The 19,287-nt window shown below is 46.3% G+C and overlaps 1 protein-coding gene and 1 pseudogene across 3 annotated transcripts in view; one reads left to right on the top strand and one right to left on the bottom strand.

Moving 5' to 3' along the window:
* The first annotated feature begins 409 nt into the window (after positions 1 to 409).
* The window catches only part of TATDN2 (TatD DNase domain containing 2), a 40,705-nt gene continuing 21,827 nt past the window's right edge, over positions 410 to 19,287 (top strand). The window contains exons 1-3 of one of the 3 annotated variants that reach the window (XM_038003570.2): positions 410 to 1,031; positions 1,161 to 1,580; positions 13,161 to 13,694. In XM_038003570.2, coding sequence (XP_037859498.2) covers positions 1,167 to 1,580; positions 13,161 to 13,694 — 948 coding nt within the window. In that variant the 5' untranslated portion in view covers positions 410 to 1,031; positions 1,161 to 1,166. The remainder of the gene's footprint in view (positions 1,032 to 1,160; positions 1,581 to 13,160; positions 13,695 to 19,287) is intronic. The other 2 variants (XR_012090582.1, XM_007985212.3) reach the window with 2 other exon arrangements.
* On the bottom strand, positions 16,515 to 18,262 carry LOC103228000 (nuclear transcription factor Y subunit beta pseudogene; annotated as a pseudogene).

The raw sequence follows: 19,287 nt of genomic DNA, 5'->3' as shown, positions 1-19,287 counted from the left end.
TTTGGTGGCTTCCAATTCTTCCCCTTTCTGGGTGTGTCACTTGGTCTCTCTGAGCCAGTTTTCTGCTCTATAAAGTGGGGTGACAATGCTCAGCATACGGCTTGCTTTGGCTCGATGAGCGAATGCAGGTCTGAAAGCTTCCGGCACAGGGGCCGACGCTGAGGGGAACAGCGTTAAGTTAAGCGCGTCCGCGGACGCTGCCGGCCTGCACAGTTGGCTGGCCTCAGCTTCCCGCTGTTCAAGCCCACGTGAGTGGCTCCGCCCCATCTGGCTTCTGACCAATGGACGAGCTTCCTAAGGCGTACCGTCCCGACTCTAAGCCGCTTGGCTACGAGACGGGCTCTGTCTTGCTCGGAGTCCCGCCCCTTGCCGGGTCGAGCAATGGGCGCCTTCCGTTTGGCGCAGGCCCCGCCCCTGCCGCTCTCCGGCCTGCGGGCCGCAGGGCTCGTTCCGGAGGGCGGGCGCCACGGAGGCCGGAGTGGTCGCAGCTCGGGCGGAGGCCGGGCCGGGCGGGGTTGTAGGGCTGGGGCAGGCGGCGGGCTGCCCGGCGGGACAGCGGCGGCAGCCGGCCGGGGGCGTCCTGAGTTGGCGGACGGGGGCGCTGCCAGCTCCCGAGGGGGCCGCTCGGGCCCCTTCCGGCCCGGGTCTGGTCGGGCCGCAGGAGCAGGGCGGGCTGCGGCGCCCAGTCTGTCTGACCCTGGCCTAGGGACTAAGCGCCCGGCCCCAGGGCTGCCGGTGGGGCAGCCATGTGTGGATCTTGAAGCGCCATGTGGTCTTCTGAAGCGCTTTTACAGTTCTGAAGGGCTTTATATTGCAAACTGATCAAAGCGCTTTGTAGCCCCGGAAGCGCTTAGGCATCCTCGAAGTAGGGCTGTGCAAAGTGAAGCGCTTCGTGATCTCAAAAGCACGTTGTGGACTTGGAAACCAACGGAAGCCTTTAGTAAATTTTGGATCGCTTTGACTTCTCCGACACAGTTTGGCATTTCTGAAACCTTGAGAACTGTGATGGGCAGTGGAAAGAAGAGGGAAAGGTCAGTGAGGCTAGCCTGTGGCTCTGCCCTTGTGTCTTGCCCTCCCCCTGGGCGGGGGTGGTGGTGGGAATCTGAGGTGGGACCGCCAGGAAGGGTGGTATTGGAATCCAGGCCCCCTGTACCTTGCAGGTGCCCATGGCGTCCGAGCGGGGCAAGGTCAAGCACAACTGGAGCAGCACGTCGGAAGGGTGTCCCAGCAAGCGCAGCTGCCTCCGGGAGCCCTGTGATGTGGCCCCCTCCAGCCAGCCAGCTCAGAGGTCTGCATCGCGTTCTGGAGGGCCTGGCAGCCCCAAGCGCCTGAAAGCCCAGAAGGAGGACGATGTGGCTTGCTCGCGGAGGTTATCCTGGGGCTCATCCCGCCGCAGAAATAACTCCTCCTCCTCCTCCTCCCCCCATTTCTTGGGCCCAGGTGTGGGCGGGACCGCCTCCAAAGGCTGCCTGATTCGAAGCACTGGGGGGTTCCTGTCTTCAGGGGGATCCCCTCTGCGTCCTGCCAACGCCTCTTTAGAAGAAATGGCTTCTCTAGAGGAGGAAGCCTGCAGCCTTAAGGTAGGTGGCTGCCACGCTTTGCAATCTGTGAAACCGCTTCCACATGGCTTGAGAGGTTGGGGATGGGAATTTTGATGGAAGGAGACTGTAAAACATCACATTCTTGAAGGTCTGGAGGATCTTCCTAGAAGTCCGCTCCACCCAACTCGAAGACCAAGCAGTCTTCCAGGGGCGTGGCCTGAAGTTAAGTAGAGAGGTAGTTTTCAAATTCGGCAGCACTTTGGAACTACTTGGAAAGCTTTAAAATACTTGGGCTTACCTCCTACCCCAGAGAAACTGATTTGTTGGTCTGAGGTGTGGTCTGGGCTTCCAGATTTTTCAGTGCTCCCCAGGTTATTGTAAACGTGCAGCCCCGTTGGAGAATCACTGCAGTAGAAGGTGGATTATGTGTTCAAGAGAAGGATGTATTTATTTTAGTTGTCAGTTTAAGGAATTGTGTGTCCTTGTACTTTGAACCACTCTGAATCACAGAACCAAGAATTGTGGTTCTTGGAGTAGCTCTTTTCCAAAGTCATGGTTTCCAGCTTGTTGGGGTTTTGCTTGGTGGTGCTAGTTTTTTTTTTTTTTTTTGGAGGTTAAATTGTTAGTTCCCTAATGGAAACATGCAAGAGGGTTTCATAAGTACTTGGAGCAGACCAAGGAGTGCTTCACAGAGAAGATACATTTCGCTCATCTACTCAATCAATACAACAAATACGTGTTGAGGGTTTAGTTTGTGCCAGGCAATGTTCTAGGTGTTTGGGATTCTTTACTAACAAAACAGATCACTTTCCCCTTAGAGTTTGCATCCTAGGTTTTGAAGCTCTGGATCTTAAGAAGTGAGAAGTTCTGCCTGTGGAGGAGTGGAGAAACAGTCTTATTTGGGATGAGACGGGCAGCCTCTAGAGAAAATTATTTTACAAAAGCAATTAAAACAGGCCCTAAGGAATATGGGTTTGTTTTTAAGCCTAGCCTTGGTGGTTTCTTTTGTGTAGCTGAGAAAGGAGGCTGTATTTCACTTTGTTTTGGGAACTCATAGGCTAAGTGTCCCTGGTTTTTTCATTGTGGACCTCACTGTCTGAACTTTTGTGTGGGTGCGTGGATTTTTTCTTTTTAAATTCACAAATAATGGTGAGTTGAAAAGCCCTGTCTCTAGCGTAGGAATGCTGAATTTGTCTCAAATCAGGTAAGTATGGGACTTTGCTCCTTCTTGATACAGTTTCAGTAGACTTGGGTACAGCATAAAATAATACCAATTGATTAAATTTGACTTCACTGACAATTTATAGATAGAGTGAAACCTGGTACTGGGAGAGGCAGGAAATTTATTTTACATAGTCTTTCAGGTGTGCTGAATCCCTGGCTGTCCTAAAGATCTGGAACTCGGGTTTGAGGATGTGGTCTCTAATCTGGGTGGGTCTGATTGTAGGATGGACCCACCTTTCTCTCATTAAGGCTAAAGGAGCCTTGTTTTGCAAGAACCCAATTTAATGGTTTCAATATAAGCACTTGAGGGTTATTGCACGCCAAGCACTGTTGGGTCTGGGAGTGATGAGCTTCTAGGGAGCAGTCTGGTGGGAGGACTGGAGGGATGGTCACATGACTGCCTACAATGTGGTATGATGGAGCAGTGAGCCCAGGAGGCTGGAGAGCGAGGTAGGGGGCGGACTGCAGCAAGGTTTTAGTAGCCAAGGGGATTTGGATTTTATCCTAAGGACAATGGGTTTTATTCTAAGGGACAATTCCCTTATAATTGTATTCTTTTTCTTTTTTTTTTTTTTTTTTTGAGACAGAGTCTTACTGTGTCACCCAAGATAGAGTGCAGTGGCGTGATCTCTGCTAACTGCAACCTCCACCTCCCGGGTTCAAACAGTTCTCCTGCCTCAGCCTTCCAAGTAGCTGGGACTACAGGTGTGCCCATGCTCAGCTAATCTTTGTATTTTTAGTGGAGATGGGGTTTCGCCTGGTTGGCCAGGCTGGTCTCGGAACTCCTGACCTCAAGTGGTCTGCCTGTCTCAGCCTCCCAAAGTGCTGGGATTACAGGTGTGAGCCACCAGGCCTGGCCAATTGTATTCTTTTTTTAAAAACTTATTTTATTTTTTTGAAACTATTTGGCTGGAGTGCAGTGGCACAATCATGGTTCACTGTAGCCTCGAACTCCTGGGGTCAAACAGTCTTCTTAAATAGGTGAGAATATGGGCATGTGCCACCACACCCTGCAGATTAAAAAAATTTTTTGGGGGCCGGGTGCAGTTTTTTTTATATTTTTTTATATTTTTAATATATTTTTTATATTTATATTTTATATTTTTATATATATATTTTATATTTATATTTTTATATTTTTAAATATATTTTTTATATATTTTTATATTTTTATAAAAAAAATTTTTTTTTTATAGAGGTGAAGGTCTCGCTCTGTCGCCCAGGCTGGTCTCAAACTCCTGGGCTCAAGCTGTCCTCTTACCTTGTCCTCCCAAAGCACTGGGATTAGAGGCATGAGCCACTGTACCAGCTGGATTGTCTTCTAAGCAATTAGAATTTATACAAGGCTCTACACAGAAAAGGAAATTGCATTGTAGAAACATCACTCTTGTGAAGATTTTTTTTTTTTTTGAGATGGCGTCTCGCTCTGTCGCCCAGGCTGGAGTGCAGTGGCCGGATCTCAGCTCACTGCAAGCTCTGCCTCCTGGGTTTACGCCATTCTCCTGCCTCAGCCTCCCGAGTAGCTGGGACTACAGGCGCCCGCCACCACGCCAGACTAGTTTTTTGTATTTTTTTTAGTAGAGACGGGGTTTCACTGTGTTAGCCAGAATAGTCTCAATCTCCTGACCTCGTGATCCGCCCGTCTCGGCCTCCCAAAGTGCTGGGATTACAGGCTTGAGCCACTGCACCCGGCTGTAGATTTTTATATTATCCTGATTGTCCATCTCTAGGACTGCTGAGGTCTCTTCCTGGAGCATATGTTTGTCAGTTTAAAAACCAAATGTACAGTACTTGATTCATTTTGAGGAATTACAGAACACCTCTTACCTTCCACCTTCATCTGTACCTCTTCCTCCCTTGCTCTGCAGTCATCTGTGAACTTGTTTGTCCTGGTCCTAAGTCCTTCAGCAAGCACAGCTGAGGAGTTCTCACAAAAAGCATGTTCGTCTTCAGGTCCTTCTAGAGTCCTCTCACCACCCTCCTGTGTTGGCTCTGTAAACTTTTTTTTTTTTAAAAACAGGGTCTTGCTCTGTCACCCAGGCCTGAGTGCACTGCCATGATCATAGCTCACTGCAGCTCAACTTCCTGGGCTCAAGCAATCCTCCTGCCTCAGCCTCTCAAGTAGCTGGAACTACAAGCATGTGTAACCCTGCCTGGCTCATTTATTTTATTTTATTTTATTTTATTTTTTATTTTTATTTATTTATTTTTATTTATTTTTTATTTTTTTGAGACGGAGTCTCGCTCTGTCGCCCAGGCTGAAGTGCAGTGGCCGGATCTCAGCTCACTGCAAGCTCCGCCTCCCGGGTTTACAGCATTCTCCTGCCTCAGCCTCCCGAGTAGCTGGGACTACAGGCGCCCACCACCTCGCCCGGCTAGTTTTTTGTATTTTTTAGTAGAGACGGGGTTTCACCGGGTTAGCCAGGATGGTCTCGATCTCCTGACTTCGTGATCCGCCCGTCTCGGCCTCCCAAAGTGCTGGGATTACAGGCTTGAGCCACCGCGCCCGGCCTATTTTTTATTTTTTATTTTTTTTTGAGATGGAGTCTCGCTCTGTCCCCCAGGCTGGAGTGCAGTAGCCGGATCTCAGCTCACTGCAAGCTCTGCCTCCCGTGTTTACACCATTCTCCTGCCTCAGTCTCCCAAATAGCTGGGACTACAGGCGCCCGCCACCACACCCGGCTAGTTTTTTGTATTTTTTATTAGAGACGGGGTTTCACCGGGTTAGCCAGGATGGTCTCGATCTCCTGACCTCGTGATCGGCCCGTCTTGGCCTCTCAAAGTGCTGGGATTACAGGCTTGAGCCACCGCGCCCGGCCTTTATTTTACTTTTGAGACAGAGTCTTGCTCTGTCACCCAGGCTGGAGTGCAGTGGTGCGATCTTGGCTCACTGCAAGCTCCGCCTCCTGGGTTTACACCATTCTCCTGCCTCAGCCTCCCCAGCAGCTGGGACTACAGGTGCACGCTCCCATGCCCGGCTAATTTTTTTGTATTTTTAGTAGAGATGGGATTTCACCGTGTTAGCCAGGATGGTCTGGTCTGAATTTCCTGACCTTGTGATCTGCCCGCCTAGGCCTCCCAGAGTGCTGGGATTGTAGGCATGAGCCACTGCGCTCGGCCTGCCTGGCTGATTTTTTGTTTTGTAAAGACGAGAGTCTACCTATGTTGCCCAGGTTGGTCTCAATCTCCTGGGGTTAGGCAGTCCTCCCACTTTGGCCTCCCAAAGTGCTGGGATTGCAGGCATGAGCTACTGTGCCTGGCCTTGCTCTGTAAACTTTGAGGGTTACACAGTTGACTTTGTTCCCTTCTCCTACCAGCCTTTAACACATCTTTCTCTGTGCCAGGTCCCAGAATATTCCGAGGGGAACGTCTTAGACTCATTTTAGAATCGGTAGAGATCCCTGCTGGCTGACCTCACATCGTTCCCTTCCTACCTCCAGGACAGTTGTAGACGTTTTATGTTAGCTGATGATCTTCATTTACTCTTCATAGAGAAGATTAACTGTGTGATGAGCACCTACATGTAGTAAAGATTATTTTTGCTATGACATCTAAATGTCTACATTCAATTTGGAGTAGGAAGAATGGAAGGGAAAATTTGAGCATGTATGATAAGGCTTGATCAACTGTGATTCTCGATGTTTGACCTATAGACTGTCACATGATCCCAAGAGTGTCGTGAAGTAGGTGGTATTATCTCTACCTATCTGTTAGTAAATATCTTCATATCAATTAAAAAATATTTAAGCACCTGCTCTGTGTAGGCACTGGGCAAATGAGATTCAGAAAGGTTAAATAAGCTGACCAAGGCCATGCAGCTGGTAAGTGGCCGAGCTGTGGGGTCATATCAGATCAGTCCAACTTCAAAGCCAGTGTTCTTTGCACTGCTGCCTCTAGGAGCACCTTCTCTGTCCCAGCCTGGCATCCGATGTAGGGGTGGCAAGACGAAGGTGCCAAGGTTCCTCCCTTGAACTGTCTGCAGGGTGAGTCAGCCCAAGCACAGTAAAGCACTGGGTATCGAGGCTCTTGAGTGATAGAGCTTTTGCGCATCCCCTTTCCTGCATTTTCACTTGGCACACGTCCAGTGCTCACGTGGAACACCAGGCTAGGTGCTGTTGGTGCCAAGGACAATCAGGCCATGCTTCATAGACTGAAAAGTCACTCACCACAGGGCAGTGAGTGGAGTGCTGTAACAGGGATGGGTTTGGAGTGCCCAAGGGGCGGGGGAATGAGCGACTGACCATCAGGAAGGTCCTCGCAGAAGAGGTGACACTGAGTCTTACTGATGGACAAGGAGGAGGACGACATTTTGGACAGAGGGAGTAATACGTGCCCAAAATGTCAGGAAATGCTGCTTGTCTGGGGTGCTTGGGGCACTGCTGGCCCTCCTCATCCATGTTCGTCTGCATTCGCTGGACACTTGGAGCGAATTTGGAGGAAGGTGGGAGATGAGGCTAGACAGGAAGGTTGGGGCCAGCCTGCGAAGGGTTCCTGATGAGCTTAGGGGTGGGGATTATTCTGTAGGCAAATGCGGAGCCCTGGAAGGGTTCTAAGCCAATGCTGAAGTGGTAGGGTTTGCATTTTAGAGCTTCTCTGGCATGCTGCAGAGAAAAGGTAGGAGGGAGAAGACAGCGAGCTGGTGAGGAGCTGTTGAAATCCTTCAGGCTACTGGTGATAGGACTGGAGCAACATCTCCACTTACCTTTCCTTCTTTCCTTTGGAGATGCACAGTTCACCAAGCGGTGCTTCTAGGAGGAACGAACTCTTCCCTTTTTGAAGTCAGGTGGTTTGTCTCTTACCTTATGCCTAGGGTCTACCTACTTCTTACCTTTAGAGCCAGCTATCACCTGCTGAAACTCATCCTTGGTGATGTTGATCCATCTTAGGTCCTCCAGCCTTTGAGAGTGTTTCTCACTTTTTCCCTTTTTTTTTTTCTCCCTTCTCTCCCCTTCCCCCTTCCCCCTTCCCCCTTCCCCCTCCGCTTCCCTCCCCTCCTCTCCCCTCCCCTCCTGTCTGTCACCCAGGCTGAAGTGCAGTGGTGCATTTGGCTCACTGCATCCTTCACCTCCAGGCTCAGGTGATCTTCCTGCCTCAGCCTCCCAAGTGGCTGGGACTACAGGCAGGCACCACCATGCCCAGCTAATTTTTCTGTATTTTTTGTAGAGGTGAGTTTTTTTTGCCATGTTGCCCAGGCTGTTGTTGAATTTGTGGGCTCGAGCGATCTGCCTGCCACAGCCTCCCAAAGTTCTGAGATTATAGGCAGGAGCCACCACGCCCGGCCAACAGTGTTTCTCACTTTCATATTTCATTACTCCTTTTCCCTTGGCTTCCAGGATGTTAGGGAGAACTTGAGTTTGAATCCTGGTTCTGCCACTTACAAGCCATGTAGCAGTTTCACTTTCTGTAAAAGAAGGATGACAGCTGTGACCGTTCTGTAAATTGTAAATCTGTTTGAAGACATAAGGTATATCATTATACTCCTAATTTTTTTCCTCCCCCAACTCCAGTCCTGGTCTTTACAACCAGAGATGGCAAAACTGCTGGTCTGTGGACTGGATGTAACCTGCTAGGTCCTTACAGTATTTAACATTTTGGGACAATTCACATTAAGAATTAATGACTCCAGGCTGGGTACGGTGGCTCACGCCTGTAATCCCAGCACTTTAGGAGGCTCAGATGGGCTGATCCCCTGAGGCTGGGAGTTCAAAACCAGCTTGGCCAACGTGGAGAAACCTTGTCTCTACCAAAAATACAAACTTTAGCTGGGTGTGGTGGCACACGCCTGTAATCCCAACTTGTCAGGAGACTGAGGCAGGAGAATCACTTGAACCTGAGGGGCAGATGTTGCAAGTGAGCCAAGATGGCGCCATTGCACTCCAGCCTGGGCGACAGAGTGAGACTATCTCAAAAAATAGAAGTAACAACTCCAGTCTTAAGTCCCTACCTTGAACTGAAGACTTGAATGACGTCGCCTCCCCACTTTATGTCCCCTTTTCTTGTTTTTCTCCTTGGCAGTTATCACTCTCTAACATACATATTTCACTTGTCTTACCTTTCTCCTGGTTTTCCCTTCCCTCACCAGCTAGAGTGTGAGCTCTAGGAGGCAGACGTTCTTGTATGTTGTTATTATTTTTTTTGGAGACAGCGTCTCCAAAAGGTTGGAGCGTCTCCACAGGCTGAAGTGCAGTGGCACAGTCTCGGCTCACTGTGACCTTGACCTTCCAGACTCAAGCAATCCTTCTGTCTCAGCTCCTGGAGTAGCTGGGACTACAGGCAGGGGTCACTGCACCCAGCTAATTTTTGTATTTTTCTTGTACAGATGGGGTCTCGCTATGTTGCCCAGGCTGGTCTTGAACTCCTAGGCTCAAATGATCCTCCTGCCTTGGCCTCCCAAAGTGCTGGAATTGCAGGCGTGAGCCACCACACCCAGCCTTGTTTTTTTTACTGAACGCTAAACCCACGGGTCTAGAACCGTGCCTGTTGGCACAGAGTAAGTGCTTAGTAAGTGCTTGCTGAACGGTTGAAAAATGCACTAAATTCAATATTTCTGGTTTTACTTGGAAAAAAAACAGAATCTCTCACTCTGATTCTCTACTACCAAATGGCACCAGTAGAGGTGAGGAGCAGCTGCCCGTCTGAGGGTGTAGGTGCTCTTCAGTTTGCTGCAGACCTCACCATCTGTGTTGTATACCTGGCTTCAGCGGGAGCAGAGGGCAGAAGTGGAGAAGCAGTCAAAGTGGAGATTGGGCCTTGACAGACAGGTAGGAACACAAAATGGGATGGAGGCAAGGACATGGCAAGCAGAGGAGATAAGATGTGCCAGGAAACGTGTAAGAGGGTGTGATGGGCCAAGGGTGGCAGGTAGTTGGTGGCAGGCAGAAGAGGGCACTAGAGAAGTGGGCTGGGAAGTTGGGGCTGTGTCTCAACAGGGCAGGCCCTGGGAGTCATCAAGTTTATTATTAGTATTAGAGGCCAGGCACGGTGGCTCGTGCCTGTAATACCAGCACTTTGGGAGGTCAAGGCGGACAGATCACTTGAGGTTAGGCCAACATGGTGAAACCCCATCTCTACTAAAAATAATAAAAATTAGCCAGGTGTGGTGGCAGATGCTTGTAATCTCAGCTACTCGGGAGGGAGGCTAAAGCACAAGAATCACTTGAACCTTAGAGGCAGAGGTTGCAGTGAGCCGACACTATGCCACTGCACTCCAGTCTGGGCAACAGAGTGAGATTTCGCCTCAAATATAAATATATATATATGTATTTATTAGAATTCCTTAAATATAAAAAGATATAAAGAAAACAGGCTGGGCACAGTGGCTCACACCTGTAATCCCAGCACTTTGGGAGGCCGAGGTGGGTGGATCACCTGAGGTTAGGAGCTCAAGACCAACCTGGCCAACATGGCAAAACCCCATCTCTACTAAAAATACAAAAATTAGCCAGTGTGGTTGCATATGCCTGTAATCCCAGGTACTTGGGAGGCTGAGACGGGAGAATCTGTGGAACCTGGGAGACGGAGGTTGCAGTGAGCTGAGATTGCATCACTGTGCTCAAAAAAAAAAAAGAAAAGAGGCCGGGCGCGGTGGCTCAATCCTGTAATCCCAAGCACTTTGGGAGGCCAAGATGGGCAGATTACGAGGTCAGGAGATCGAGACCATCCTGGCTAACCCGGTGAAACCCCATCTCTAATAAAAAATACAAAAAACTAGCTGGGCAAGGTGGCGGGTGCCTGTAGTCCCAGCTACTAGGGAGGCTGAGGCAGGAGAATGGCATGAACCTGGGAGGCGGAGCTTGCAGTGAGCCGAGATCGTGCCACTGCACTCCAGCCTGGGCGACAGAGCGAGACTCCATCTCAAAAAAAAAAAAAAAAAAGAAAAGAAAACAAAAATGACCCGTAACCTCCTTTAACAAATAATCCCTGTAGACACATGTTAGAAAATTCAGAAAGTAAGAAAATTTAGTAAGTCCAGAGGGATTCAAAATGATAGCAAACACCACCTTTCCTATTCATCTTCGTGAAGTTAGCAGCTGCCAACAGTTTGAGTACTTTCCGGAAAATAGATGCCTATATTAACAAGTGTAGATTTCTAAAGGTTTATGATTCTTTTCCTCCGTCTCGCTCTGTCACCCAGGCTGGAGTGCAGTGGTGTGATCTCCGCTCACTGCAAGCTCCATCTTCTGGGTTCACGCCATTCTCCTGCCTCAGCCTCCCAAGTAGTTGGGACTACAGGCGCCGGCCACCACACCCGGCTAATTTCTTTGTATTTTTAGTAGAGAATGGATTTCGCCGTGTTAGCCAGGATGGTCTCAATCTCCGAACCTTGTGATCCCCCCATCTTGGCCTCCCAAAGTGCTGGGATTACAGGTGTGAGCCACCTCGCCCGGCCAGGTTTAAGATTCTTTTAAGTTTTATTTTTCTTTGGCCCTTGACTCAGGATAATGATTAAAAAAAAAAAAAAAAAACAAAAACCAAAAATATTATGTGCTTTTCGGAAAAAAAAATTTCAAATGGATACAAGAAGCTTATAATATAAGAGCCTAAGCCTTTTTTTTTTTTTTTTTGAGGAGTTTCATTCTTGGCCCCCAGACTGGAGTGCAGTGGCGTGATCTCGGCTCACTGCAACCTCCGCCTCCTGGGTTCAGCTGATTCTCCTACCTCAGCCTCTCGAGTAGCTGGGACTACAGGCATGTGCCACCACGCCTGGCTAATTTTTTTTTTTTTTTTTTTTTTGAGACGGAGTTTTGCTCTCGTTGCCCGGGCTGGAGTGCAGTGGCACAATCTTGCCTCACTGCAACCTCCGCCTTCTGGTTTTAAGCGATTCTCTTGCCTCAGTCTCCTGAGTAGGGGGGATTACAGGTGCCCGCTACCACGCCTGGCTAATTTTTGTATTTTTATTAGAGACAGGGTTTTGCCATGTTGGCCAGGCTGGTCTCAAACTCCTGACATCAGATGATCCACTTGCCTCGGCTTCCCAAAGTACTGGGATTACAGGTGTGAGCCACTGCGCCCAGCCGAGCCTAAACCTCTTTCTACTTCCCTGCATTACCCAAAGAGATCCATTATAAACAGTTTGGCTTTTTAGACTTTGCTAATACATACATATAAAGCAATTTTGTCTTTTTTTTTTCTTTTTTGAGACAGGGTCTCACTCTGTCGCCCAGGCTGGAGTGCAGTGGTGCCATCACGGCTCACTGAAACCTCCGCCTCCCAGGTTCAAGTGATTCTTGTGCCTTAGCCTCCCATGTAGCTGGGATCACAGGCATGTGCCACCATGGCCCAGCTAATTTTTGTTTTTTTAGTAGAGACAGGGTTTTGCCACGTTGCCCAACCTGGTCTTGAATTCCCGAGCCCAAGTGATCTTCCTGCCTCGGCCTTCCAAAATTGGGATTGGGATTACAGGCGTAAGCCACTGCGCCCCACGTGTTTTTATAGAGATGGGGTTTCGCCATGTTGGCCAGGCTTGTCTCGAATTCCTGGGTTCAAGCAGTCCACCTGCTTCGGCTTCCCAGAGTGCTGAATTACAGGCATGAGCCACTGTGCCTGGTCTGTGTTTACTTTTGAGAGGAATTTAATAGAAATGATTTAGGAGTGCAAATGGGATAATGGTTTACTGCTTATGGAATGGCCTTAGGGGGACATTTGTGGAGTGTTCTTACACCCGACTGGGATTAGACTGGATTGGAATTTCACAGCAAAATAGTCTTGCAGACAAAAAGTTTAGCTTTTTCTTTGTAGAGTCCTGGAGTGAGTGGGCGCAAGAGGGGGCTGAGGCTTTACTTCCGTCTTGGAGGAGGTTTGTCATTGGGAGCAGTCGATCTTGATTGACCCTGGTGCAGTCACTGAGAAACTGAGGCATTTTCCAAAACCAAGTTGATAATTTGAGGGGCAGAGTTTGCAGAGAACTTTCAGGAGGCTTTGGGTATAGTGGGAAAAACACTGCACTCAGGACTGGGGGATTGGAGTTCCTGGGGCTAGCCCTTCCCCTCACTGGGTCCTCAGGTTTCCTTTACCCTTAGATATGGGATTGGGCTAACTGGTTTCTAGGGCCCTTTCCAGTGGGAAGAGCTTGAGCTGCTGTTTTGCCAGAAGTGCAGTCCTTGCCTTCCAGGAGCTTGCAGTCTGGTTTAATGAGAGTGTTCATTTCAGCTCCTTTCCTCCCCCTGCAGTGAGAGGATATCGTCTGCTGAGCTTGAGAAGGTAAATGCTAAGAAATGGCAGCAATCAACCCCTCTTCCAGTGCCACTTCACCACCTGGAGAGAACCTTTCCCTTAGCCACAATCACTTTCCCTTTGACTGGTAGAACCACCACTGATTTATAATTTGCCAAATGCTTCATGTACGAAAGTGCCCTTGGAACAGCCCTTTCAATTCTGTTTTTTTTTTTTTTCCAGGTTGATTCCAAAGATAGTTCTCATAACTCCACAAACTCTGAATTTGCAGCTGAAGCTGAGGGTCAGAATGATACAATTGAGGAACCCAACAAGGTCCAGAAAAGGAAGAGGGATAGACTTCGAGACCAGGGCTCCACAATGATCTACCTGAAGGCTATCCAGGGCATCCTGGGGAAATCGATGCCAAAAAGGAAGGGAGAGGCTGCCATTCGGGCAAAACCAAGCACGGCAGAGCGTGCCAGCCGTGGAGAAGGACCAGCCAGGAGTGAAGGACCAGCCAAGACTGCAGAAGGAGCAGCCAGGAGTGTCACAGTCACCACTGCTCAGAAGGAGAAAGACTCAACCCCAGAGATCAGCGTGGAGGAGGACAAGACTGTGCCAGAGAAGAGCAGCTTCTACGACAGGAGAGTAGTTATAGACCCTCAGGAGGAACCCAGTGAGGAGCCCCTTGGGGACCGAAGGACAGTCATTGACAAATGCTCTCCACCCCTAGAGTTCTTGGATGACGCTGACTCTCGTTTAGAAATCCAAAAGGTGAGTAAAGCTCACGCCAGGCATCTGACTTTTTAGTTCTCTTGATGAAATGTGTTCCATCTTTCTAGTTCGATCCTAAGTGTTACTAGTTAAAAACAGAACTTTACGTAACCAGGCCTCCAAGAAACAAATTGATGGTTTTCTTCTAACGTACTTTTCAGATTTTCAGTTATTAATAAATGCAAACTGAGTTTTTTTTTTTTTTTTTTTTTAAAGGATTTGTATGTTAGAATGTGGGTTTAGCTGCTGTGTAAAAGGCCAAAATAACAGTGGCTTAAGTTTGACTTAAGAAGGATGGCTCCATCACGTCAGAGATACTGGTACCTTTTGTCTTGATTCTCTATCACCCCTCAACACAGTGTCCATCTCTTGGTGTGAAATAGGTACTCTGATAGGATGCAGGGTTTGTTAATGTGGGCATTCTGGCCGGTGGGAAGGGGAGAAGAGGAAAGTGTATTCCTTCCTTGTTAAGAGCTTGGCTCAAGAGTTGCACACATTGACAAGAGTGGGGAAACCTGGTTGACACCTAGCTGCAAGGGAATCTGGAAAATCAGCCTTCATCTGGGCAGACTTATACCTTGATAACCAGAGAAGAAGGGAAGGATGTCATTGGAGGGATACTAGTGATTTTTAACATAGCTTATAATTGAGGGGCAGCATTCTTCCATCTTTTTTGTTGTTGTTGTTGAGACAGAGTCTTGCTCTGTTGCCCAGGCTGGAGTGCAATGGCGTGATCTTGGCTCACTGCAACCTTCGCCTTCCAGTTTCAAGCAATTCTCCTGCCTCAGCCTCCCGAGTAGCTGGGATTATAGGTGTGAGCCACTAAACCCGGCTAATTTTTGTATTTTTAGTAGAGATGGGGTTTCTCCATGTCGGTCAGGCTGGTCTCAAACTCCTGACCTTGTGATCCACCTGCCTTGGCCTCCCAAAGTGGCGGGATTGCAGGCGTGAGCCACTGTGCCAGGCCGCATTCCTCCATCTTACTCGTCTCCACCAATCCTTTATTACTGCTCCACAGGCAGCTTCTCATCTTTTAGCTCTTTCTTCTAGTACTTACCCCATGTTTCTAAATAATCTTTACTGTTGATCAGTTTTTCAGTTTTAGATGTCTGAGAACTTCTTGCTTGGGAGATGAGAATTTAGTTCTCTGTACCTCCTTCAGAAGCACCCACACCCAGGGATACATTAGCTTCCCCTTTCTGCAGCCTCCCTGTGTGGCTTGAATACCTTTTGGATTAAGTCTGTTTAAGATTGGTTACTGCCATTTTCACAGCTGAGTCGCTTTGTATACTCTGATCACATTTTCTTTCTTGTAAAACTTCATTTTCCTTAAAGTTCATCGTTACTTTGTTTTTCCTTTGGTTTTCCCTGTACCTTTCACTAATTAATCTTCAAACTGTGAGAGCCATAAAATCCTTCTCAATATGGTCAAAGTAAGGAATCTGTTCCTTTTTTTTTTTTTTTTGGCTTGGAGGTATACGTCTTCAGCCCTCTGTCGTCCTGCTCTGCTCTGGTCTGGACTGCCTGCCCTTAGGCCAGCTGGCAGCTGTCTCTCTGGAGCCTCCTTCACATTTCTCCTGGATTGCGTCTTCTGCTACCTATAACTCTGTGTCTTCTCATGTTCTTCCTTGGTTTACTGTCACATTTTGGTGGAATACTTTTTCTAGTAGCCTCTTGAGAAAGGGTACATGGAGAAACTTTTTTTGGAAAACGTTTGTCTGAGATTGCCTTTTTTTTGACCTGGAAAAGATGTTCCCAATATATTGTTAAGTGAAAAAAGCAGGTTACAAAACGGTATGCACAATATGAGCCCATTTTTATAAAAATATACATATTTAGCAAAGTAAATGGACAAATGATATTTATCAAAATATTAACATTGGTTCTTTTAACATAGTGGGATGATTGTTGATTTTGCTTAACTACTCTCCCATTTTTTCCTATTTGAATTTATTATAATGAAGATTGCTTTTTAAATGGATAGTAGGAGATGAGGGCATTATTAACCTCTGATTAGCCCAAATATACTCCTAACGGTACTTCTGGCAAAGTAAATGTTTCTATTCAGCCTATATCTGGGAAATTGCTTCTACCTTATAAATTTGAGTGTCCTTCAAAGATGATATTCACTCCAACTTCCTTTTAGGCAAACTATACAATAGCAATTTTTGATATTTAAAAACTTAAAAAACATCCCTCAAGTTAATACCAAAAAGAATAGATGAGAAAATACAAATCCTCACTTTTCAAAAAGAAACAATCCAAGTACATACTACTAAATTATACAAAGTTATATTATGTAAGTTTAGTTTATTGCAGAGAAGACGACAACATACTAGAAGTTGGCAGCTTCTATTTCACACCGTTCACAGCACTCACTCTGTTCTCCATTTCATTCACTCACCCATGCAAAAGGTCTGTACACGCAATGATGTCTGATGTTTCTTGGTTTCCATAGTATAACAGGAAACTTGACATTTCAATTAAAAAGGTAAAATGAAGACATTTACCATCAGACTATGAAATTCCTCTTCTGTAAGAGGATACTATAGTACTTGAAGATATGATTTGAAACAAAATCATGTACCAAATGAAAGGGGCTCCATTTCAAGAGCACTAGGACTATATTAAACTTAAATGTATTCCAACGTTCTTAAAAATGTGACTCAAAACCACATCTAATCTTAAAAAAGCTCCAATAACTAAAACTACATTAACAGGCACGATGAACAGTGTAAACACTGTTAACGGGCACCAAGTTTAACAGGGCAGACGATATTTGCTTCTGCATTCACACTTGCTCAATTACATTTTTTTTAAAAATGATGCTGCTTAAACTATTAATGTTTTACAAAAAAAAAATAATTTTAATAAATATAGCAAATGCTAGAAATCTAGCTAGGTTATCATGCAAGGTATAACCAAGACAAACTCAAATTTATAATAAAGGCAACTTGCATTCAAAATGAACTCTACGCTTATATTTTATTAAAAGGGCAAACATCATGAATTAACCCAGCTGCTTACTTGAATTACAAAAGTAACATGATTCAATATGAAAATAAGAAACTGTCTACAAATCTCTGACAGTAATAAATTGCAATGTGCAATGTATACAGGAGTCATACAGAGCAACAAACTCTCGTACAAAACAAAAGTATTTTAATACCTTTAAAATCCAAATTTTTCTTTAAAATCATTCATGAAAAAGATTCTCAAGTCAGAATTAACACCTCAATTAGTCAAGCATCAGGAAACTACATTGCAGCTATTAATATACAAAAATACATCTTTTCGCCATCTTTCCTTCTGATGTCTCTGTTCCAGAATCATACAGACTCTCATTTCTCTACATTTCTTCAGATTGTGAAAACTGAATTTGCTGAACACCAGGAATCTGTTGATATGATGTTGTGTAAACCATAACATTTTGTTGTTGACCGTCTGTGGTTATTAAGCCAGCTGGTAACTGGTTAGTAAATGCCTCCTCTGTAAGCTCTTCACTTAGTCCATCTGTAGCTGTGACTGCTCTACCAATTCCCTTTTCTCCTTTCATAGCCTCTCAATTTCTGAAGGTATAATTTCAGAGGTTCCACCTAACTGTCAAAGCCTAAGGTAGACATAGCAAAGAGAATATCTTCTCCATTGATTGTTTTTCGCTTCTCTTGATGGCACCTTTCGCTTGCCTCAGATGTTCTATAAAGCTGAGGAACTCACTCACACACTCTTGAACACATTCTTTGGCATCTTTTGTAATCTTTCCCGTTTGAGGTGTGGCATTTTTCATTATCCTAGCCACATTTGCTATTGGAAGATATATATCTTGTTCTCTGAAACTAACTTTTGAACCATTTGTGTCCTCATGATCATTCATGCTGTCCTCAGTATCATCATGAGGGTATATAACATAATGACTTCCTCCAATATAGTCTGCAGAGATTCCTAGTTGAGAAGCATCTGTTGTAGAACTATCACCATCCATTGTCATGAAATACTGTCAGAACCGTGTTGTCAGTGGTGCTGAAGAACACCTGTCTAAAAAGGTGTCTAATCTTTGTGATTTCAGCCTCCAATGCAGCCCTGGTTGGCTCCTGTCTCCCGAGATTGCCTTTATTTTACCTTTAACCTTGATTGCAAGCTTGCCTGGTTTCGGAATTCCAGGTTGGAAATCATTTTGTTCGGGATTTTGACGGCATTGCTCCTTTTCTTCTGGGCTTTTTTTTTTTTTTTTTTTGAGATGGAGTCTCGCTTTGTCTTGCCCAGGCTGGAGTACAGTGGTATGATCTTGGCTCACTACAGCCTCCACCTCCCAGATTCAAGTGATTCTCCTGTCTCAGCCTCCTGAGTAGTTGGGATTATAGGCGCATGCCACCACACCTGGCTAATTTTGTATTTTTAGTAGAGACAGAGTTTCTTCATGTTGGCCAAGACTGGTCTCGAACTCCTGACCTAAGGTGATCCACCTACCTAGGCTTCCTAAAGTACTGGGATTACATGTGTGAGCCACCTTGTCTGACCTCTTCTGGTTTTCTTGATGTCGGAAGCTATTCTGGTTCCTTGGTGTATGATTGTTTTTGTCTGTACATATATATATATATTTTTTTTTTTTTTTTTTTTTTGCTTTGAGACAGAGTCTTGCTCTGTCGGCCAGGCTGGAGTCCAGGGGCACGATCTCAGCTCACTGCGATCTTTGCCTCCTAGGTTCAAGCGATTCTCCTGCCTCAGCCTCCTGAGTAGCTGGGTTTACAGGCGTGTGCCACCACACCCGGCTAATTTTTGTATTTTTAGTAGAGATGGGGTTTCACCATGTTGGTGAGGCTGGTCTTGAACTCCTGACCTTGTGATCTGCCTGCCTCGGCCTCCCAAAGTGCTGGGATTACAGGTGTGAGCCACCGTGGATTTTTCAGGACTGGTCCTCTAATTTTATTGCCTTTCTGCTTGTTTCTAGCCAATTTCTTGCTTTACTTTGTAGGAGATTTCCTTTTCTTTATCTTCCAACCCAGCTGTTTTATTTAGTTTTACTTTCTGCTGTCATGCTTTTATTATCGAAGAGCTCTTTTGTTTTTTAATAACATCTCTGTTCTTGTTTCATCTTCTGTTACCTCTTTTAGGAATTCATGGTAGTTTTTTGGCTTGGTTTTAGTTTTCTTTAAGTTGGTTCTTTCTGTTTCTTTTGATTTCTTCTGTGTTAGAGGCTATCTTCACCTGTCTGGTAATCTTTGATTGTCTGTGATCAAGAATGGGAGGATTTAAAAGCTATTTGGAAGCTCTGAGCGCAAAGACTTTGAGCTTTGCTTTGGGATGATCTGGAGAGCATAACCCTCCTCCCTTCGCCATGTCACTGCTTTTAGGAAAAGTGCTGGAATTACAGGCATGAGCCCCACGCCCAGCCTAAATTAAAAGTTTTGGCCAAGCGCGGTGGCTCATGCCTGTAATCCAAGCACTTTGGGAGGCCGAGGCAGGTGGATCACCTGAAGTCAGGAGATCAAGACCAGCCTGACCAACATGGTGAAATCCTGTCTCTACTAAAAATACAAAAATTAGCCAGGCATGGTGGTCCATGCCTGTAATCCCAGCTGCTCAGGAGGCTGAA

The sequence above is a fragment of the Chlorocebus sabaeus genome, chromosome 22 (assembly GCF_047675955.1).
Source record: "Chlorocebus sabaeus isolate Y175 chromosome 22, mChlSab1.0.hap1, whole genome shotgun sequence".
Taxonomy (NCBI): domain Eukaryota; kingdom Metazoa; phylum Chordata; class Mammalia; order Primates; family Cercopithecidae; genus Chlorocebus; species Chlorocebus sabaeus.
This window is presented reverse-complemented; position numbering and strand designations above follow the sequence as displayed.